At 36.2% G+C, this 24609-nt stretch overlaps 1 protein-coding gene across 1 annotated transcript in view; it reads left to right on the top strand.

Moving 5' to 3' along the window:
* The window catches only part of KHDRBS2 (KH RNA binding domain containing, signal transduction associated 2), a 309215-nt gene extending 289747 nt beyond the window's left edge, over positions 1-19468 (top strand). The window contains exons 9-10 of the mRNA XM_062488563.1: positions 5195-5253; positions 19371-19468. Coding sequence (XP_062344547.1) covers positions 5195-5253; positions 19371-19468 — 157 coding nt within the window. The remainder of the gene's footprint in view (positions 1-5194; positions 5254-19370) is intronic.
* The last annotated feature ends 5141 nt before the right edge of the window (positions 19469-24609 follow it).

Below are 24609 nucleotides of genomic sequence, written 5' to 3'. Positions count from 1 at the left end.
GGGATATATCTCTAAGGAGTGATAATGGTTCATTTATCTGTATCTGTGTATAGATGCTGATTGCAAATTGTCAAAGTCTGGGAATTCTTTCTCAGAAAGTTTCTTTCAGAAACTTTCTTTCAGAAAATTCTTTCTCCATCCTAAACCACAATATTGGTTCACTCTCACATTGTTGAGTATTACAGCACAAAGGTGGAAGTATCTCAAATTATTTTTAATTCTTCAAAGGCTAAATTTTTTTAGCCTATTTCATGATGAGTCTAAACTGTGGAACTTCACTGGCAAATCCAGTTTGAACCAATTAATGTATTTCACAAAAGAAGCCAAATTATTATCTAATGGCAGAGTTATAATTCCAGTGATTTATCAAAAACTTCTAAATTGGCTAGCTTCTTCCCAAACATTTCCCAAAAAATATTCACATATTATACAAACATATACTCTACCAGTTTAAAAGTACCATTAAGAAAGAAAAAAAAATGTTTTAACAGGATAATATTATCTGGTAAATCTAAATTAACAGGTTTTACTCAAATACTTTCTGTTTCTTAGGATCTTCCAGGACAGTCTACAGAACACAATTCTGTACAGATTCAGTTGTTAGCAATGTTTAAAGAAGATGAACTCTTTCTTGCATCTTTCTGCTTTGGCTTTAGAGAGCCCATTGTATGTCTGTAACCACTCTTGAGAATAAAAGCTTAGATGCATCCTTCACCAAAAAAAAAAAAAAAAGCCCCAAAGAAGAAAAAGAGAGAAAGGAAGAACAAAACAAAAAAAACCACACACTCCCCAAAGAGCACAAGGGGACAAGAAATACTTCTGTTCTTCAGTTCTTGCAATGTTCTGCTGCCTTGTATTACTGCAGCTGTAAGAGCAGCCAGGGAACCAGATGGTAATGTTGATAATTCAGGGTCTCTTGCCAGCAGCTTCCTGCAGGTGCAGGAAGAGATTGGTCAAAGGCTAATGCAGTCTATTCATTAATTTCATGTTTTCCTGTACCTAACCCCAGTGACCTCTGAGTGGTGAACATCACGCTTCCCTTGGGTGGATTGTTGACCCAAGAGTCAAGCTTTTGTGGCTTCAATCTTAACACTTTTGTTTGTGGTTCTCAGCCTAAACCACTATAAAGCACTATTCTCTACAGGCTTTTGAGCAAAAAGCTGTGTGGCTTTCCATGGGTGTTGACACAGTCAAACTGGAATTAATGTTTTTGCACTAATACCAATTTGAAAATGTCCCAGTTAATGAGAGGTTAAAACTCTTTGTTGGCTTTAAGGGTTGCCATTTAGATACAGTCTCTGTACTTGATCCTTCATCATATCACAGGAGCCCTAGATAATGCAGTTTGGAAGGCACTAAAGGACCCTTATCTCTCAGAAGCCACCATCTTGTACTGGTTTGGGTTTTGGGTTTTTCTTGGAAACTGGGCCAGCTTTATCAGCATGAAGAGAACAGATCACAGTTTATAGAAACATTGATTTCAGATCTTTAAAATGATCATGTTCAAAAACGTTAACCAAAATAAAAACCTTTAAAAATTAAGCATATATATGTAAAGGTTATGAAGATTTCTAGTATATGTAATATTCATCTCCTTGGCCATAGAATAGGAATTAGGACAGGGTCATATATCTGTGTTATAAATATTTCTTACAGAGAAAAACTACATCCCAATTAAACTGCTTGTAAGATAAGTACCTCATGTTTATCAATTTTTCCATGAGTGCCAGCTGTAGAAGGCTACTAAAGTGTAAGTCATAATACATCAAGACCTCTATGCTTCAGAAATCTGGTGTTAAAGTATAGTGCAAGTAGAAACTGAGAAGCTGGTAATGAGTTAATCCTATCTGTTTTGTAAAATGTGTTGCATCCTGCTTTCAGGTGGGTGCATGTACTTTAAGTAAATTACACTTCATGTTGCTTGAAAGTAATGAATGATAATGATAGATAATGGTGTTTTGTTTCCAATTAGCACTGCCAAGAGAGTCAGTGGTTTCTAGAGCTCATGATCACTATATTTTCCAGGAACAGTCTGAGAACTATAAAATTATATAAACAAGTATTATTTATGCTGAATGCATTTGCTGATTGCTTCCTTCTCAGTTGGCCATAATGCAAATGCAACTACATCTCTCTGCAGTTCAGTAATTAAAAAAAAATAACCTCACGTTTGTAAAGCCATAATGTATCACATTTTTTATAAGTATCGCCCATTGTTTACTTTGTCATAAAACAAAGGAAAATGTCTACAACTAAATGCATCTAATAGATTATAGTGAGTATTCAGAGAAGTTTAGAATAAAACAAATTAATGAATAAGCAGTCTGGCCCAACAAAATATGAGTTTAAGTATGGTATTTCATAGTGAGAATTAAGGTTCATTCTTCATAAATTACATATTCTTCAAAACACTTCAATATGAGCTGCCAAGGAATTTGAAATGCCATTTTGGCTCAAATCTACAAGAAAGATGTTATGTTCAGGGAAATAAACTTGGAGGACTTAGATGACAATCATGTATTGTGTGTTTTCAGGAATGTGTTAAGTATGGTGCTCACATACATCAAATATGCAGTATGTAACAAATTACTTTTTATAGTTGTAATACAGCTTGTTTCTTATTTTATGATTGTGTATTAACTTAGTATTCTGTTGATAGTTTATTTTAGTTCAGAATTTTCACTGCAGGATTTTTATCTCACTTCCTTATTATCTCTATGATTGTGTCTTTCTTTCTCAAATAAAAACATACAACACCAATAATGTAGCAATGAATCATTTACCTGCTCTTGCAAGTCTTGTGTTCTGCTGGGTGTTGTGTTGATGGGTAATAGCTCAAGGCCCTCATCAGTGATCACTGAAAGCAGGACTGCTGTTTATAAGTTACTGGCCTTTGAACTGTCCTCCTTTTAAAGCTAACCATTGGAGGCAGCTGCTTTGGTTTTCAAAAACATGTCAGGAAGAAATATTAGCATCTTATCTGCTCGCAGAAAATAGGAGTTCTTGTGTTTCTTTTCTTTTAACAACACTCACTAGTCCAGCACCCTCCTCTACTCAGGAAAGCAGGCAGTGTGCCAAAATGCAGCTTCTAAAATTACCTTTTCATAGGGCTGTCTGCCAGAGTTGGGTGGTGTGTCATGTGTCTGTTCTGAACAGTGCAAGCCATTTCTTATGTCTAAGCCATGAGCTTTGTAGCTATGACTAGATAAATTACTTAACTCTGATGCTGCAGTGCTTCACTTCACATTACATAATCCTGTAATTTCATTTAATTGGCTACTAAAATAATAGCAAAATAGTACACAATTAACATTGCGTTCTACAAATAAAATATGTATTCTTCTGTTTGTTTTTTTCACTATTTCAATAGGAGTATATAAGATAATATATATAGTATTGATATTATATGATAATTAGATTAGATTAGATTAGATTAGATTAGATTAGATTAGATTAGATTAGATTAGATTAGATATGATATGATATTGTGTAGATAATTCATTTTAAGGCAACTGGATTTCCATTAATGGTTTCCATTATCTGGGAAGTCTTTACTGTGATTGTGTCCTATAGAGCTCAGCTGGCATTGGAAAAAGTCTTGATTGAAGTGTTAACTTCATTTCATTCATATTATTCTTATGTCCACTTTCTGCTACTGCTTTATCAAATGAATTTCATCTCTCTGAGATATTGGTGCCATTGCAATTCATTTACCTTCTGACTAAACTACTAAAATAATGCACAACAATTATAGTTATATTTTCAGTTGAAAATAAAGAAAAAAAGAACAGCACACCAAATGCATGAATGCATGGATGTTCATAGCCAAAAGCTATGAGAGCTATCCCTACCTATTTTGGGGGATAACATGACCCAAGTCAAAACAGCTTGAATATCACTTATCAGATACATGCAGTCAGTGTTCTTGAGTGAGATAGAGAACATGAATTATTCTCAGAAATTATTCCAAGGATAGTTATGGATAGCTATTAAGTTCAATAAATTAAAAATCTAATTACAGGCTGTTTGTGAACAAAGTTGAAATTAGGTTAAGAAAATAATTCTTATAGATTGCTTGTTTATCTCTATTGCACTTCTGAAATATTTCTACTTGCACTCCACTGTCAACTAAGCTTCTCCCTGTAGTATAAACTAATATTTTAAAAACAACAATCCAATATGGAAAATAGCCTGAGCAATAATGTTATAGCAATATTGAGCTGCTTGCCCTCTTCTGTTCATTTTGCAAGAGTCTGTCTCACACAGCGTCCAGGGAAAAAGAAGAAGTAGTAACAACTAAAACTATCAGCAGAGAAAGTGTTAAACCTTTTCTGTTTGGTTCACTGCTGATTGAAGAAATATAATATAGTGGAGTTCATGGAGTTTGCAGATTTTTCTGGGCAGAGACTGATTCTTGTACGTTTACCTGTTACCTGAGAAGTAGCCTGATCTTGAATTTTGTACCAGGTACCAAAAATACAGTGTAAACTATAAAAAATAATAGCAGGAAGAAGAAATGGGAATAATTCCCTTTCCATTTAATTATGTTTCAGTGAATTTTCTGGATACCCACTCCACTTAATAGCTGGGAATTGCTGATTATCAGGATGTAACTATTATCTGAAATATTTTGATAACATGTTAATATGATTGTACATAACTTTTGAAAACAGTGTGAAAGGGAGTTTGAATGGGAACATGCGTTGTTCTTCAGGATCAAGGCTGGAAACCTGTCAGTGTTTTTGGTAAAGTAGTTTACAGGTTCCACACCATACAATACAGTCAGCTTTGTGAAAACAAATTTTGCTGAGTTCGGTAACGCACAAATGTTTAGAATTACAGGTAAATGAGGATGACACTCCTTTTGTTGGTTTAACAACAGTGAATGATACAGAATGATACTCATTTTTGCAGATAGAATTTCTCTCAGTGTTTGTCACATCTCCAGGTTTACATATTTGGGATCAATTTTTTTTTTTTTGTGCTGAGTAGATTAGAAATGTGATGTACTGTATGATATCTTTTATTGTCACTGGTACACTTTCTTTCATATCTAAATATTCACTGTGCCTGAAAATAGCTGGACTATGTTATCATGTGAAACTGTTAAAATGCTTTTTATTTTGTGAACTCTGGTTTGTTTTGAATTGGTTATCCATTATAATAGTGACATGGCTATCTGAATCTGTTACAGTGTGCCTGAATATTATGACTATGGTCACGGAACAAGTGAAGAGGCTTATGACAGCTACGGTAAGGTCTCTTCTATCTTCTGCAAATATGTGAAATCAAAGGAAAATATCTGTCACTGGCAACTCAGAAATTATTTCCATACACTTTTCTTCACTTTTTTTCATTTTACAAAGGCCAAACAAAATAGATTTGTGCAACTTTAGGGTGAGTTTTGATGTAGGACCAGAAAATTGGACTGATGAATTTCAAAGCCAAGTACTCACAGTCACAGAGCAGTTTAACAGCAACACAAAAATTTCTGTTAGTGCTTGAATGTCTTTCACAGAGTTAATTTCAGTCTGCTTGATGGGTAAACAATACTGTGCATCTGCTGCTGTCATGTGCATCATTTCAACCAGCAAGGTTTGTGAAATTTAGAAATATCAGTGGAAAGAAAGAGATGGTGCTGTATCGCCATATTGCACCAAGATAAAGGAGTGTCTCATGCCACACTAGGCAGTATGAATAGAGGGAGGGCTGTAGTCTTTGCACTTCCCCACCAAGTCTGTGTCTGGGCAGGAGCAGTTCCACTTCATGGGAATGGGAGGCATGAAAGGAAGAGAAGAGTAACTCCCATGAGTACAAACCATTTTCTAGATCTATTCTTTGCTATTAGTGAGATATTTTGGTAACTAGAGTCTAGACCATGTTTTCCTATTAATAATTATCAGCGCGTTGTATCAGGTGGCACAGTGAATCTCATTCAGAGTTATCACTGAAATAACAGAGCAAAGCTGACTACTGTCAGCTTAAAGAATGACCCTAATATTCAGCAGAGATGTCATGCCTGATTTACTGCTGCCAAAGTATTCTAAGTCTGCATGGTGACTTCCACAGCTTTGTGAAAATGAGAGCTGCTGGAAATGATGCTGCAAAGGAAAGTTACACTAAGGGGTTATATAAGGGTTGCTGCGTGAAATAGATAATTGTATTCATGCATCTGGGAAGCAAATGTCACTAATGCAAACTTGCAGTTTCCTTTGTATTGGTACAGAAATAGACATTACTGAGATGTCAAAATGATTGCATTGCATAATGAGAAATAACATGCTTTTGTACAATCAGTTCTCACAATATATTTGGATGATACAATGTGCAGTCAAGCATGTTTTCAATGCTAGGCAAGTAATAATAATAGCTTATCCATATGAGTGTGAGTGGTTCAGTTATCCTTTGTTTTGCTTCCTTTTTGCACATTTTTATTAGCTGTAGTGGAAGATCCTTCCTCCCATCTACAGATCCCCTCTCCACTGCTGTCCTGAATGCACCACTAAGCTTTTGGGCAAGAATAGTCTGAGCTCAGCAGTAAGAATTGCTCACTGTTTAACTTTTAATTACATTCCACCATGCTGAATCTCCATGTGTTTGGGCAAGACATTTAAAGTAGTGTCACTTTCCTTCCAATCCCTCATTTGTAAAAGTAGAAGAATATTACTTGTTTTCCCAGCAGGGATTTTGAATGCACTAATTAGCTAAGGCTTACAAAATGTTCACAGAGTGGCATCATGACTAAATTTATGCTCTGCATGAAGCTCCTTTTTTTTGTTTGTTTTCCATTCAGCAGCTGAAACAAACCCAATATGCCTGGTTTCCTTTGCTAGACTTAAAATACATGGCTGATAACTGTGGACTTGCTTTGTTTCTTGCTTGAACTATTTTCTGAGTTGGCATTTGAATATGAAGGTCTGAGTGTTATCAATAGCTTGGAATAAACTTAATGTTTAATAATATTTCAAATTGTAATTTTGTGGCTTTCTGAAAGCAGATACCTTTATATATAACTCTTTATGCTATTCTTGGTTCACTTACTTTAGGAGTTTGTAAATTTACCAGTTTCCTGCCTTGGAAATCTGTGCAGGAACTTCTGTCCTTCCTAAGTCACCACTGTTTATCTGAGGAGGTAATCTGAGTACACAGAGCTATAGAGCTATAGCTTAACTTCCTCATTGTATGAGTTCTTACTGTATACATGTTCTCTCTGTATCAGATCTATCACCCCTTCTCATCCTCACCTAACATTACTCTAGCTATCTGTTTCTAGTTCTCTACTTTTTCAGGATGTTTTGTAACTCTTTGTGAGTCTCCTGAATCCATCCCACTGTATAAAATGAGCTGTCCCTTAATTTTTCACCATCCTGCAGAAATTAACCAGATTTTCCTTCATTTGAGTACAGTTTCACACCTTGTTGTGCCTTCCATAATAAGGCTATATTCCTTCTTTACAATTCTTTCTGGCCCACCTCTGTCATTCCAAATTCTCCCAAACTCTGAATAAGACCGGAGGCAAATGGTACATGAATATAGTCTTGTTGTCAACTCTTAGGTGTTTTGTATTTCTCCCTTATCCGCTTCAATAACAATATCTGACTTATCAAAAATTTACTAGCTTGGCATTTTTTTTTTACTTTCTTCCATGCATCCTCTCATGCTTCCAGCTTACCTTTAGGGAGGACAGTTTTCAATCCTGAGAAGGTTTTCTTTCACTTTTCGTGAAGTAGATTCAATGAAATAGTAATGCTGCTTCATGCTTACAATCTTTTTTAGAAGTATAAAATAGAGTTCTCTGTAGCTTCTTAAGTACAGAGCACAATAGTACTCCTATGTGAGCTGCCTACCAGGACTTTTCTTTCTATCTGTACTCCTGAGAAATAGTAGGTGGTTTACATCTCCTGGGTTCTTCTCTGCTCCTTTTAAAAGAACTTGTGGAGAATTCTCATTGGGAAAACTGTTTCCTCCGAAGATCATGAGAGTATGTATTTATGAATTTTTTCACAGTATAGTTCCAAAGATCAGACGTGTATTTCAGAGCAGAGACCACCTGAACACCATTTAATTTGCAGGAAGTTCACATCTCTTTGATTAGATGGAAGTACTAAACAAGGAAGAATCTAAGTCACTTGTCATAGGCTGGTCAAGATGGATTCCTAAACAGTATTCACTGCTGTAAAATCTGTAACTTAAGTGCATTAACTCCTTGCTCAGTTTATTTTGTGACGGTTCATGAGAATTCCATCCCCTACAAATCCAGCCAAGCAATCTCCCAAGACTTCCCAATAGGAAGATCAGGGATGTATGTAAAATTGCACTGCTTTCCATGATGGGATGTTCCATGAATGAAAATGTGCAGTACAGAATCCCCTCACGAAGTTAAGACACTTAACTCTGTTGTGATTTGACATGTTTGTCACCCAGTCTCTCAGAAGGATCAAAGTAGAGACACTTCAAAGCATTCCCTCCAGCAGTCTCTGAGCACATGGAAACACAGTACTCAGGAATTATGAGATTCCTACAAATTTTTTATAAGATAAGGATTATGCAGCTACTGCTATAGAATTTTGAGGATCACTCTTCCATGCTGAGGAACATAAATTTGGGACATAAGCTTGAAAATCTTGAGATTGTAGCCCTTATAGGCTTCTTCATGTGAGTTGTCAAGAAGTATCTTTAGAAGCCAGTTTAAAAATAAAAGATCAGTCATTTGAAGTACTGTACAAATTTTCAAAAATATAAAGCATCCTCACTTCTAATCACACTCAACAAACGTTTATGGTACTTCTGTCACTGAAGGTTTTGATACCTGCAGATAAGTCTAAACTAAGGTAATGGGGTCATGCTAACTTGATGCTTATGTTTTAAAAGAGAAGGCATGAAATTGGATTAATTTCTGAAGAAATGTTTTATATTCTTTTCTCTCATTGTACATTAGTAATTTTGTGGTTTCCCTTCTGGCACTGTTGTCATCTGAAGAGATATCTAGTGAAAACATGAATTTAATGATTCCTGTCTCACAAATTGATTAGAATAAAATGTATACCTGAAGTTTGGTAACTACCTATCTTTCCTGCCCATATGTAATGTCATGGCCAGCTACAAAAAGCATCTTCCCTGGACTGGACCACTGTAAATAAAAAGTCTTTTATAATCAATTCCTGTTCTCATTTCTTTCTCCTTTCCCCTGTTTTTTATTTTAAGAAGAAACAGCATTCTTGATTCAAGTGCTGTGTTGTGTTAGGCCACATTAGAGAGATAACAGAGGAGTATATTACTTGCAGGCAAGGCAGAACCAAGGAGCTATATTCATTAAATCTGACCTGCTTCGATGTTTTTTCATCTGAATCCTTTTTGCCCTTGTACTGATCAAAGCATTCCAAACTTTGTTTATCAGCAGCTTTTTCCTGTCTTAATTCTCCCAAAAGCTGGGGACTCTAGTGGTGAGCTGTGCCAATTGCTGCTGCAGAGGGTTCAAGAGGTTTCTGCCCCTTCTTCCAAAGGGAGACTGCCACAGTAGTGAGAGTGTGCCTCTTGTCAGATGCCACAGTTCACAGCCTGGTGCATATCCTGCCTTGTGTATTACCTGAAAATTATGGCCATTATGTTTTTATGTCAGGTCATGAACTGCAGTGTCTGAGAGACTAGTACATTCAAACTTGTTGCTACTACCAAAAAAAACAGAAACCCCAAATAGAGAGTGAAAGGACAGGTGGAAGTCTATAACCTCCTAAACCACCACAATTAAATTAGAATAGCACCATCTGCCAAAGGCCTTAGGCAAGAGTTAGGAAGGTTAATCTGTAGCTTGCCACCTACAAGAGGGAAGGCATAAATGAACTCCAGTAACATTACTGCTGCTTTTCAGAAGTTTGCAAGGCTTTTTACAGCATGTTCTGCCATTGCATTAAGAAGTCATTATTTAAATATTTTGCATCTTCACCAAAATTTTCAGCTGTTTAGATTTTCTCAAATGACCATGTTTTTTTGATGAACATTCTACTCCAGTTTAGCATTAGGTACCTGAAAAGAACTGGGTATTTGGTTTTAGGATATTTCCATCTTTCATTAAAATTGGAGAGTGTAATTGTTTGGTGTAATTCCTTTTAATGTAAGATATCATCTAAGTTGTAAAATGCTGTCACAATGATTTAACTATTTCACAATAATTCCCTGCCAGTCACTCCATATAAGAGCTTTGCAATTGTTATAACAATTAGTTTACTAAATAATCCTCCACAGAGGTGGCACATCATAAACAAATTCTTTATAGACCTTTATAGCTAACAGCTAAAATGTACAGCAGTATTCCCCTACTCTGTTATTATATAGTTTATCTTTTTGTTCTGTGTTTGCCCTAAAAAGTGTTTCATTTAGTAAATTAAGATTTTCTGCAGTAACAATAATAGTTTCTGCTGAACAAGTAAATGTATATCATGATGAAATTAGCAAGGGAAAGTTTGTATGGAGGGTTCAAACCTCTAGAATTCTCATAAATAGCTTGATGGGAGATGTTACCTTAGGAGACATGAATTCTCATACTTCATTCAAAGACATAAACATGCTCATGTCATGGAGAGACTCAAGGAACTGCCACTCTAGTGTGAAATAAACCTTCTCTGGCAATGAAAAGGTAAAATGAAGCCATGTCACAATGTATGCAGAGAAAAAAAAATACTTGTGAATTACAAAAAAGTACTTCATAGCAATTGCTCTGCAGATGGAGATATGAGGTTTTTTCAGCTTTTGAGTCCAAGCTCCTTTCTCACTTTTAGTAACTTTGGTATTGTACATTATTGGTCATAACATTCATTATGCTCAGCATGCTATTTTTTTTCCTAGCCTAGTCTCATTTAAATATTCAAATGTAAGAAATCAAGTGCTCAATTAATTCATAGTGACTGATTTGCAGATGTAAGAGACATAGGTCACATTCCCATCATTACAGTGCTTGGCTCCACATGGTTTGTGATTACAATGTCTTTACCAGCAGTAATTAACGAAGTCTTACTAATGTGCACCAGTCTTTCATTTATTTCATCTGAGGGTATACATTTGGTGTCTCATAGAAAATATCATGACACCATGCCAAAGAAAACTTTCCTTGGTGTCTGGGTCTTAAAATCGTCATGGAATGAATAATAAAAACAAAGAATGGTTTGAAGAGACCTTAAAGATCCTGTCGTTTCAACCCACCTGCCATGGATAAAGACATGCACCAGGTTGCTCAGAGCTCCATCCAGCCTGTCCTTGAACACTGCCATGGATAGGGCAATCACAACTTTTCTGGGCAACCCATTGCTTCACCACCCTCACAGTAAAGAGTTTCTTCCTAATATGTAATCAAAACTTGCTCTCTTTCTGTTTGAAGCTATTTCCCCTTCTCCTGTCATTACATGCTCTTGTGAAAGTCCCTCTCCATCTTCCCTGAAAGTTTCTTTAAATACTGGAAGGCTGCAGTTCATTCACCCTTAAGTCTTCTCTTTTCCAGGCTGAACAATCCCAGTTCTTGTAGCTTTTCTTCACAGGAGAGGTGCTCCATCCCTCTAATGATCTTGGTGGCTTCCTCTGTGCTCACTCCAACAGCTCCGTGTCCTTCCTGTGCTGTGGACACCAGAGCTGGATGCAGCACTGCAGGTGGGGTCTCACCAGAGCAGAGCAGAGCAGAGCAGAGGGGCAGGATCCCCACCCTTGCCCTGCTGGCCACTCTGCTTTTGATGCAGCCCAGGATGCAGTTGGATTTCTGGGCTATGAGGTCACAAGGCTGGTTCATGTCCAGCGTCTCATCCACCAGCACTCCCAAGTCCTTCTGGGCAGGGCTGCTCTCCATCTGCTCATCCCCCAGCCTGGATTGATACCAGGGATTGCCCTGGCCCACGTGCAGAACCTTGCACTTGTTAAATTGCATGAGATTCCCCTGGGCCACTTCTTGAGCTTGTCCAGGTCCCTCTGGATGCCATCCTGTCCTTCAGGTGTGTCAACAGCACCACTCAGCTGAGTGTCACCTGCAGACCTGCTGAGGGTGCACTCAGTCCCTTTGCCTCTGCCCTTAGTGAAGATATTAAATAACTCTGCTCCCAGTACAGACTCCTGAGAGACACCACTTGTCACTCATGTCCATCAGGACTCTGAGCCATTGACCATTACCCTCTGGATGTGACTTTCCAACCACTTCCTAATCCATCTTATTATTAATTAGGCATCCCAGAGGAAATAAGGCACAGATTTTACCATTGTGGTGGAGGTTTTGTGTTGCCTTGACAAAGGACATGGCTGGCTGTTTAACACATGCTGGGAGCTTCTACACTAGCACAGGAGCAGGAGTGTTCTTTAGAAGCAGATAAATGCATTGTCTGCATTTATGGATCTTCTTTCCACATCGCTGAGTGGGATCAAAGAACATAAATTTTGGTTTGAAATTAGAGCAAAAGATGCAATTGCAACTGTGTAGGAGATTTCACTTCGAGAGGTTCTAACTAGGGCCAGTCTGAAATGAAAATTGCCTGAAAAATTCCCTCTGCTGTTCATCCCCATTGGTGTGCACTGTGTGCTAATTTTGATACAACACCTGCATCCTGATGCCCCCCAAGCCTTCCCTGCTAACAACCTTGCCATAGTTCTGAGGAGTGTGTCATGCCTCCTGCATGACCGTCTTCATTTTGGGCTGATTGAGGCATCTGGTCTCTTGCTGAGCATGAGGAAGATGTACACCCAGCTTTGTAAGCTCAGAAGTGCTCCTAAGTCCTCCTGTACAGCACTCAATCTTTTATTCCACTGGAAACCGGAGGCATTGAAGATTTCTACATATTTTCTATATGGACAGAAGTTACACCAAATATTGTCATCCTTTAATCTTCTACTTAAATCATTCCTATACTTAGTGTTAGCAGCATTCCTACTGTGGGACAGAATGAACTGACAAAAGCATTTTCTTGATTTTCTGCAATTTTTTTTCAATTCTTTTACTCAAGGAATCACCTTAGCTCTATCTCAAGTGGCATTTATGCCCTCAGAGGAGATTTATGATTTTTATAAGAGCATGATTTTGAAAGTTTGCAGGAAAAGGAGCACAGTTTTAATTCATCTCTGGTGACTAATGTGAGGATGACACTAGAGCTACTGCTGTTTTGTCAAATCAGTGTTTTAATTAGACTATCATTCTTTAGAAAGTCCCAAATTTAAACTTATCACTTTCTTTTAACCGTCTGTATATCCTAAAACTTTTGTAGTCCGGTTATGCTATGGAAATTTAAAAAAACCTGCATGTAGCACAAGATTAGTTTTAATTTATATAGCAACTTATTGTGCTTCTTCTATTACTTCTGAATTATAAATAATGTTCTATGACAGAATAAGAATAAGTAAATCATGCAAAACTTTCATATGCAATATTTCAAATGGTAATTTCTCTGTCTTGCACCATGGGAATTGTAGAGTTGGAGAATCTAAGACAAAAGTCCTGTAACATTGATGTGCATCTATTTAATTCCAGATGCAATATATGACTGCGTGTTTCATGTTGCGTGACCATAAAGTAATAGAAAATTAATTTTTACTGAAAATAAGTGAAAATAAAACTCCTTCTACACTGTAACATTCACACCTCACAACAGCACTGGTAAGAGTCTTATTCCTCCTGGCATTGCAGTTTCCCAAACTAGTTGTTAGTGTATTCTGATGCTGCTCCTTCCCTGTCTTTGGCAAGTGTTCACTACAAAAGTGGCTGAAGCCTTCTCAGAAATCATTTTCTACAGTGGTCATTACTGCAACTCTCACTGTCATTTCTTGACCTGCAGGCAGGGCTGGCAGAGGGGATTGCCCAAGCACTTCTTGTCTGCTCCAGTGCTGTCAGCTGGAGGATTTCCGTGATTCTCCACTACCAGTTTAAGACAGGGAAGCTCTCAACCCTAAAGCAAATTTGGAGCAGCCACTCAGTTTAAGTGGTTAGCCCTCCTGAAGAGAGGGTACTACCATTGCTATGCTTGGTACTACCAAGCACAGGGGCAGTAGCTTGGGGCTTTTTGAAGAGCATTAGAACATTAGAATGGCCATATTCAGAAAGCAGACTATCAAACCACAAGGTTTACCATTCATTTCCAGTTTTTAAGCTGTATATATTTCATACTGCAGGTCTAGTAAATTAACTAGAATGGTGTGAGCCAGCTTTAATTGGTTTGAGCCTGTGTTTTGAAAACATTTCTTGTGTTCTCAAAACTCCAAATTTCAAATAAGAAAGGCACCATTTGTGATTCGAAAGAGTCACTTCAGCTCTTCTCACAAAATAATAAAATGCATAGATGTCAAGACAGAAAATCCTATGTATTTTGTAAGCTTTGCGCATAAGCAAAAAGAGACCAGAAGAGTGAGAAAGTGTATGTTCTCCTTAAAAAAAAACCAAAAAAACAAAATCTGTTCTTTCATTTTTCTCTAAAATAATATATACTTGTCCAATTATGACACAAGAATTGTGCAGCTATCTTTTCTATGTGGATTTTTGGGCTGAAATACTGGCTTTGTCAAAACTAGTTGAGCTTCGGTCGTTAGCTTGTGTAGGACAAATTTTCTGACCATTTGCAAGTAGTATTTTGTCTCTATCCATCTTCCTATGGAGGCTTACTAGAAATATAGCACAAATTGAATTGTCCAAAGAAAGGCATTCTAATTTTAAGAGTTTTCATTTTTAATCTATTATCTGGTTTCTATTGGGTCTTCTGCTCAGCACATCTATATCACTTTTCTCTTACTGCTCAGGCAATTAATTACATCTCAGAACACTCCACGGAGGGAGTCTGATTCTACCAGTGAGGAAGCCATATCACAAAATATTCAGCAATTGTCCAAGGTCACTGAGAAAACAAGTAGAGCTAGTAATCCAAATTCCTGTGCAGTGTGCTTTCTCCATATGTATGCAGTAAAAGATTTTTTTTCTCACAGTAAAGGATACTATTTTATTTTGAATCAAAATCAACTTCTGTTTCTAAAACCCCAAAAGGTAAATGAAATATCAAATTCAATTATTCCTTTACTTGTGATATATATATATATACACAACTATATATATATCTGTGTATATATATATATATATATATATATATATATATATATATATATATACACACACACACCTTAGCTCTCTAATCAGGATAGCTCTTTCTAATATTTTCCTGGCCACCTGTCCAAAATAATTGACCATAAATAAATAGAATTGTGCCCAGTAATTGCAGGCAATATTCAGATGTTAAATAGGTTTCTGGAAAGAAAAGTTATCAGGTCTTGATTAGTATCAGGACTAAACAATGACTATAAATAAAAATAATTAGGAAATACTACATTTCTATGTAAATCACATGTCATTAATATATATTTTTATTTTTAAGTCATTCATTCTTATGATTTGCTCTTTAAATATTGCATTTTTTCCCTCTGCCTATTTGAAGGAGTTTTATTCAGTTCTGGAAAATTCTCTTATAAGGTTGCAGAATGTTAAATGAAGAGATAAAAGAAGTCTCTGATTATGTTATTTTCTTGAACCTTTACTCAGAGACATTTAGCATGTGATGACAGCAGCATGGATAGACCACTGAATTTTTATGTGCTTTCAATAAGGCATAGGTTAAATAGTGAGACAGAAACAACTTCATATGTACCCATCTCTGTGCTATAAATGTTATTGTTTTGATCCCATATTCAAAGAAGTTTCTCAGGTTAAAAATTATATGACCTTTTTACATTCTGTGAAAAAAAAATTATTTAAACAAATTAGAGCCATGGATTCTCATAGCAGTTGATAAAAAAAAATCTTTACAGACAGCCTCAAGTAATGTATCAGTTATGTCTGCAATAAATACTGAAATAATTTCTATAACTCAAATTAATGTAGTAAAGTACGTAAGAGTCCTTCTGAAGCATAAAAAGCAGTGCAAAAACACTAACATGCAAATTCAATCAGGCATAGACCAAGGGTGCTGGTTGCCTGTGATAATAAGAATTAATTTTATATTCTAAAGGTGAGCTTCAGATACCAATTCATAGGAGCATATAGCAGATTGAAAGACATATGCAGTGTATTGAAAAGGGCTGTGCCCATGTCTTCACATTTCTTAGCAAAGTAGCTATGACACCATCACAACCAAAGCAATCATTCAGCCCAAGCACTCTCAGATTCCCCACCTATAAACTCTCTTAAGTTTCCATCATGCTGCAATAGCTTATACTTTTCGTTTCTGAAAGCAAAAAATAAAATATTTCTCCTTAACTAACAATGGCAAAGTTGCCAATAACACCAAATTTCTGAAAAAAAATGAACCGTCTGCCCTCAGTTATTAAGCTGCTTGTGTGGATTTCTTTTTAAACATAGTCTTTGACACCTGATAGCACTGGAGACAGTCAGAAGTGAAAAGGACAGGGAATGAGTGTGGGCTGATAGAGCAGAAAGACTGGATGGAAGTCTGGATGTCACCAAGGGAAGGGGAAGGTCAGACTCCACAGAGTTTCTCTTCACAGGAATGAGAAAAAAGAAAAAAGAATCAGCCTTAGAACACAACACCCACCCTGCACCTTTCTTCAGCTCTTGGGCAGTCTCTCGCAGTTCTCCCAATTACCTTTCTCTCTCCAAAGCTACATCTATTACCTGCTCTTCACCTGAAATGCCTCTCCATTTCCATTTCAGTAACATGTCATTTTCTTAAGATTAAATATGTCCAGGCTCTTTTTCCTTCCCCTTTTGGCACAGTCTTTCAGAGGAAGACCAGGCTCGCTCACTGTTCTCCTGTTCTTATAGTGAAACTCAGCCTGGTAGTCAAACTTTCAACCCTTCTTCTACCCAGCGAGCTACCTGAATCTCTGTATGACTGTTGAGGTAGTCCATAGCACTCCAGCCTTTCAAAGAGTGTTCCCAAAGATAGTGATTTCCATTCTCAGGAGCTCCCTTTCTTCCCTTGGTGCTGAAAGAAAAGGGTTACCTTGGAGTTCTGGAAGGAAGACATGAAAGAACAGCTTTCATGTCAAGGAAGCCTTAATTACTAGCAGGTATGGTGTTGTTCATTAAAAACCCCTCTAGGACAATAACACTAGCAGTCTGATTTCTTGTTTGGTGTGGCTGCACCTAGTGATACACTGGCACATGGGGTTCAGAGAGTCTTGATAGTACTGCTCTCTATCATCTTGCTTTCTCCACAATAACTGTATAATCCTTTACTGCTGTATGAGTGGTAGACACCAAGGTTTTCCAAGGTCAAGACTGTAGTACCAAAACTTCCACATCTGTTTCGGCTACGGGATTCACGTGTTAATGCAGTAGGATCTATCATGCAATATCAACAGGGGCTGTTAGCTGTCAACTATCGCATTTCAGTGATGGTGTTAAAGTTTGGAATCAAGAAATTAGGTCCACCATGCTACTGAAAAAAAAAAAAAAAATAGCATAGGAGGCTTGTACCACAAATCATAATTCAGTTTTTGTTCCATATCAGAAGTTGGTACAGTCAAGGGAGAAATTTGCTTTAAGAACAGTCAAGGAAAAGCAGTTCCTTCAGTTGATAATACAAAGTAATTTTTTTACTGTATGAGTGCTATCTGAAAGACTGCACATTTCACCTTTATATAAAGGTGCTTCAATCTGGACAACAGTGAGGGGACTAAAAAGGAACAAGAAATTGGCTTGTCTTTGTCTTGTACATTTATGGAATATTTTTACTACTTCAGTCATTTTCATTTATATAAATGAAGCTTCTCTTTTCCATATAAATTTCTCGTGTCCCCAAGGCCTCTCTGCAAATGTAGTAACACTTCAGCAAAGGGTAATTGAAGCTGGAAAAAATTTACAGCAAAATGCGATTTTTAAAGGGTGTAATGATACATACTGCAGAGACAGAATTTTTAAATTCACTATACAGAAACTTACTCCCTGTAGGAATGAGAGACTTGAGGATTTAGAACTATATCATATTGGCTGCCACTTCTTCAACCCTCTAGGCAGTAGCTTTCCACAGTAAACTTTAGTTTCATGTGAATATAAAACCACTGATATTCAAAAAGAAGAACTCAAAGAGAAAGAAAATAAATGGAGTGCACCAAAAAAATCACTGTAGGAGTGTTTTTCTTGTTCCATGGCAAGGTCAACTTCTACCAGATCTTTTCCAGAGATGTGCCCTCCATGCATGCTAGCCTGAACTCACTTCAGCTCTACAGCTGCTATTCCCCTCGTACCTCAAAGCAATGAGATAATGGAGTGTAGTTGCAGAGAAGACATCTTGCAGAGAAGAAATAGCTTTCAGAACTCTAACAGGCTTTTTATGTTCTATGTTTTTATTTCTTACAGTCACGTTATTTTTGGTTAAAGGCATATTTGATGCCTGATTAAACCATTTAGTATTTTCTGCCTCATGACCACTGTTTATGTTTAGTGGCCACAAAAGTCAGCAGTCATTAGCAGAAACAGGAATTGGCAATGTTGCACTCTGGTGTGATATGATATGATATGATATGATATGATATGATATGATATGATATGATACACTGTGGTTTGTGCATGTTCATTTTGATCACTCTAAGTATGATCAGTTGAAGTCAGTGGAAGACAAAACCAGAAATCATTTGATGACCCACTGGCTGATTTAAGAGATAATGCAAATTTTGGCTTCAGCTGCTGGACCAGGACTGTAGAGAGTTTACTGATTGCACCTTTGGGAGGGTTAAATTCCAGAAATACCACATCAGGAGGGAAGGAGATTTGTAGAAGCATTGTAAAAACTGAACATCTTTTAGCTTATTGTTCCTGAGCATATTTGAGCATAATTTCACCAAATTTGAAGAAGTGTTCTAAAGATAGTGCAAAGTAAAATCTTCTCTTGCTTAATGTGGTAGCTTCGCTTCTACACATTCTTCTTCCATTATTTTCTTTCTTTTGGTCTCCAATGGAAGTTAAAAATCAAACATATCTTTCTTATCTTTTCATGATTCAACTTCTCATCTTGTTATCATACCAACTGAATTAAATGCTATTCAAATTTCTGCTTTAACTTAAATACTAGAAACCCAAAAAATCAAATAAATTCTGAACTGGCAGACTAGTGCAGTGATTTTTCCAGAGCTGACTGTACCACCAGCACAGTAGTTATTCATTCTCTGCTGAAACTGAAGGAGTGAGGCTTTTTTATTCTTCCTAAGATAGACAGGTTGCCTGTTAAAGAAGTAGGTTAGTTGTCTGTAATTTGTGGGAGGATAAAGTGGATGTTAACACCATCTTCATTTTGTTTTTCTAAAGCTTTCAGCCAGAACCCTCAAGAATTTTGACAGCCATTAGCAGTGGCATCCCTTTGTTCCTTCAATTTTAGATATTTACAAAACTTGTTTTTCTCTTCTGTTTTTAGCACAAGAAGAATGGGCCACAACCCGTTCCAGCCTAAAGGCACCACCTCCAAGGTCAGCCAGAGGGGGTTACAGGGAACACCCCTATGGTAGATATTGAAGGTCCTCCTCATCTGTGACCTCATCTCAAAGACAATTAATAGCCTGTGGTCTCCACATAAACAGCAACAAGACAAGTAATAGTCCATTTCTTTTCTATCCTAGGGATTACTGCTCATTATTATCCTATGTACTACTTGTATTTCCTATAACATTGGCGTGACATTGGCATTAGTATTATTTTATAACACGGACTTAAAAAAACAGAGACAAAAACCTTTGGCAAGCATTGTCTATAAACTATTCAAAGATGATGTTCTGTTGGTTGTATTCATTGCTGTGTGTAACTAAAAAGCATGACACTGTTACAGCTCTTGAGTCTCTCTACATACTAGTTAAGCCTGAGTTTCTGTTTAGGGTTACTGAAAGACTGTAATATGTTTGGGTTTCTTGGGGCTTTTTTTTGTTTTGTTTTGGTTTTTTTTGAACCAGACAATAATCAAGCTGTAGATAAGATGTTTTAACCTGTCTATTTTAATATATGTTAGTTTAGATTAAGATGCTCGATATTAAGTTTGTAAATTTAATTTTAAATGATGTTTTAATGGGGTTGAAAAGAAGCAGCTACTGTATGTATGTAGCTAACTGAAGTTGTTCAGTGTTTTAACCTGTATTTGTTAAAAAAAATCACTTAAAGTTCCATGTGTAAGCTTCTCTAAATAGGAAACCATAATTTTGTCAAATATGTTTGCCATAATTTGTCAATAAAGCTGAAACCTTTTGTAACAAACTAAATTTGGAATTACTTGTTTTCTAGCTTTAAATGCCTGCTTTATTTCTTTTTCAAGAGATGCCTAAAATGTTTTTTATATAAAAATTACAAAAATGAACCCAAGCCTGTTTTAAGATTTTTTGTGTAAGACTTTAAAAGTTGTATTAATAACTTCTGGTTGTTAAATAATATAAAAGTTAACAAACTAAACTGTTACATGAATCATGGTTAGTATCCACTAATGTATAACATGTTAATGGAAAAAACTGCTTTAGAACAATAAATGGATTTTAAACTATCCTTTAAGCTTGATCTTGCTAAACACAAACTCTGATTGACTTGTTTGTATTAGCATGTCTCTCGTGAGAATGTAATGGAGTTTAAAGAGGTAAGATTACCACTTACCACTGTTAGACTGTCTAAATGCTAGTTCTTCAACCTTTGAGTTTCCCCGCACATTAAATATCCCATTCAACATGTAAGCATTGCATAGATTCACCTATTTGTTTTCACTCAGAAGAGTGCGTTGACTGCATTTTTCGTAGTATATAACAATTTGTCTTGATAAACAAATCATCAGTGTCACTGCCCAGCTGTTGGTACTCAACTTCAAAAACTTTATTTGTAATTTTCAGTGCTAAATATCACCGCCCTTGAAGGCAGTTTAGAGGGCTGATATTTCTTTTGAGACTATCAGACTTGATGGCTGATGATTATTAAGGAAATATGTCGCAGGACTCAAAGGATGACTAAACGTTAAACAGGTAACACTAATAGTAACTCTGTAATTTTGAGTATGCAACAGTAATGTAAAATATTCTCAGTTATTAAGTTACTGATAGTTAAAAAAGTAAACCTACCAAAAGATAACAAATAGGTATATAGGCTATTAAAACAACTAATTAACATTAACTAGTGACAACAAAATTATTCTACAATATATAACCCTCAAGGTAATAAACAGAACTAAAATTAACAATAATAGTAATGCAACTCTTGCTAACAACAAATATATAACCTAAATTTTGATGAAGAAAAAAAAAAGAAAAAGAACAGAAGACTTGATGGTAGGGATGCCAAAACTGTTAATCTTTTCAGTACAGTCTTTTTGTTTACAGTGGCTTTTTGTCAATGTGATTGGTTTACTTTTTTGATGATGCGACTATAGTACAGGCCGATTGCTGTTCAGTTTGTGAACAAAATCTCTTGCAGCTGGAGTTGCATGCTAGCTCTTTTTGAATAGTTTATGATGAGTATGTTTTGTCCTTTGAAGTGTTAAAGTGAATTTAGTAGGCTACATGATGGTCACATTGAGTGTATTCTGTTTCACTGTTTCAGGAACTCGCAGGCACTGGACAGCTAAGCAGCAGATCTGCTGGGAAGTGGTCAGGTAAGCTCTGCTGCATCTCAGGAGGTTTTCTTATTTTCTATTTTATCTCTGCATTTGTTTTTACTAATGCATGAAAATGTATTCAGCTACAGTTTTAAAATAAATGTCTTTTCCAGCAATGTTTCTCTGCGTATCAGCATAGTGATTATGGTATAATGGCAATCAAAACATTTATGTATGTGTTATGATACTCTTCATCTCAATAAAAGAATTCTTGTCACCCAGCCTTTTAATGGTAAATATTAAGGTGTAATTTTTAACTGCTCTTGCTAAAAACATGAGCTTCTCTTTATTAAAAGCATGCCTACATTTTGGCTAGTTACATAGCAAAAAAAAAAGAAATTCAATGCTAGCTTGTCTCTGCTTCTGAAAATATTTAAAATTTCTTCCTATGAAAAATGTATGTGTAGGGTGACAGGAAGTTCGTTATTTATTCTTATGCTTGGTAGGTTTTACTTTTTTATTCTTTAGAATGACAGGGACATTTAGGTATTACTATGTGATAGCATTAGGTATTACTGTGTGATAGCATTGATGGAGGCATGACTTACATTTCTATGTTAAATACATTTAAACATAAAGGTGTCTCTTGAGTGACCTTAAATAGATGTCAGGTTTTATGTGAGATTTTTTGACTAAGGACAAACGTCATAGCCGGAAACAAAAAATATTCAGCTCAGTTACAGCTTTGTCCATGGATTCAGAAGTGCTGAGACCTAATCACAATACAAAATGTGCAAATTCTTGTCATCACTCTTAACTAGATAAAATTACACAAATACACGGTCCTAGACACCTTTATTACTCTGGCATCTTTCCCCTGTGGTCTGGATGATGCAACATTTTCCAGGTAGAGTGGTATTCAGCAGTTACTTACAAACCACAAGTTGTGTTGTATAAAAAAGATATAAAAGGTTTAATTTTCCTCTCCAAAGAGTTTCCTCATGATCTTTATAAATTGGTTTTATTGATGTGCTACAACCACCCTACCAACCAAAATGATGTAGCGTGGCATTAAGATTTGTCTACACATCAGTGTGAGTGTACCACTGGAGGAAAATCTTCATCTACCCACCTTGCATGTAGTTACACTCATTTGCTTCAGCCAGTATATATCTCTACAGAAAAGAAAACACTCTTTCTATCGATATAAGTAGTTTCATACTGGTATAATTGTGATTATAGATGATTATATATTATACTATATAAGTATTCCAGGAAATGCTCATGTGCCTTACTGAAATGATTAATAACACAAAGATGTGAGCAGGTCATACCTGATCTAAGGGAGATCCAGGTCAAAGTAGATAAAATTAATTTCTCACCTGTGCATCACATTTTTTATGTGAGAGTAACTACTGTGAGCTCCTTGAGGATGGCGTTCAATAAATATAGCTTTACAGCAGAGCAGTGTCTTTTAATATTCCTGTCTCCAAGTCTATTTTGCAGCCATTACTTGTGTAAATTTAAAAAAAGGCAGAAAATGTGCTTTGTGAAATATTCTTACATAAAAATTATTTTGAAAAAGTGGGTTAAGTTAGCTCAAGCAAGCAATTCTTTATGCAAACATTTTTTCTATTGATTTTCAGGGAAACAGTATGAAAAATTACTCAAGAATGCATGTGGTGTTCAGTACTAACTAAAAGTATATTTCACTACTGTTTCTGAAGAAGCCTTGCAGTCAGTTAGACTAATAATAGTCAAATAATCCACTTTATTATTTTTTGAGAAAGTAACAAGAGAGTCTGGTTATTCTAATTAATACCTGTCTTCAGGCCTTCCATGAACAGCTGTGACATATTCCACACATCCACCATCAGGTCAACCACAATTCTGAGGTGTGCACCACCAGAAAACATGTAATTTCACTCATGCTACAGATCACTCCAACACACTTGTCATCAACCAAACACTTTGTTTGGCTTAATTCACTTACCAATTAGTTTTGTTTCTAATACGAAGAAAAAAGCAATACAAAATACCAAAATTAATAAGTGAAAACACTGGGAAAGAGAAGTTAAAAATTCAAAATTTCTGTTCTAATATTTCTAAGATTTTTTTGTTTGTCTGGGTTGACCTCATATATAAAATGGTTTGCTCTTTAGAAGAAAGTAGTGCTATACAGGTTTTAGCACTATTTTAGTAGTTAAATCAGCAAATTATATATTTCAGTAGCCTTTTTGCATGTGTTCAAGAGCCATTCTAACTTCTAGAGCAGCAACTTTTAGTAGAAAATGAAGTAGCACCACGTAACTCCTATTTGGCTTATCTCACAGTGTTTGAACAAAGATCTTAAATGGTCATATGAATAAATGAAGAACCTCAGGAAACACAGTATATCTGACCCCACCACAGAGGATATTGGCAATGTTTTTGTAGCTCAGCCTTCATTCAGAGTGACACAGCTACAGCCATAAAGCCAAGTGATATCTGTCCCCTTACTCCACACTCCTTAAATAGCCCAGCCACAATTACTCCATTTTTTTTATCATGATAATATGGATTTATGGTAATCCTCATGAAATACCAACCAGGATTATTATCTGAAGGTTAAAATCAAGAGTAAGTAAGCACTGGATTGTGTTCAAATAAAAACCAATTTGGTCTACATTGGTGATGTATTTCCTCCATGTTTGATAATAGGAGTGTTGTTTTGTAACTCTAACTTACTTTCTAAGAAGTCCAGAGTTTTGCAAGAGTCAAATATTGCAGCTACAAAATTATAAGTGGAGGTAAAGGAGAATCATCAAATCAGCTGAACATTGGAGAGAAAAAGTCTTTGATAGTGAGTGAAAGAAGCCTGTGATCCATGAAGGAAAGGAAACCCTAGAACATTTTCCATACTGTATTGCATTAACATGCAGAAACAAGTCAAGACTGTGTAAAAGTAAAGTAGGGACCGCACTAGATATCAGTGTTCTTCATGCAAGTTTCTTGGAGATGCCTCATTTACCTTTAAAGATACCTTTAAAGCTTACTGGTAAATTTCTTTTATGGAAAAATCTGTGTAAAATGAAAAGACAACTGAGAAATACTACCT

The sequence above is a fragment of the Cinclus cinclus genome, chromosome 3 (genome assembly GCF_963662255.1).
Source record: "Cinclus cinclus chromosome 3, bCinCin1.1, whole genome shotgun sequence".
NCBI classification, from domain to species: Eukaryota; Metazoa; Chordata; class Aves; order Passeriformes; family Cinclidae; genus Cinclus; species Cinclus cinclus.
The sequence above is the reverse complement of the archived record's forward strand: the minus strand, read 5'-3'. Positions and strand labels throughout refer to the sequence as shown.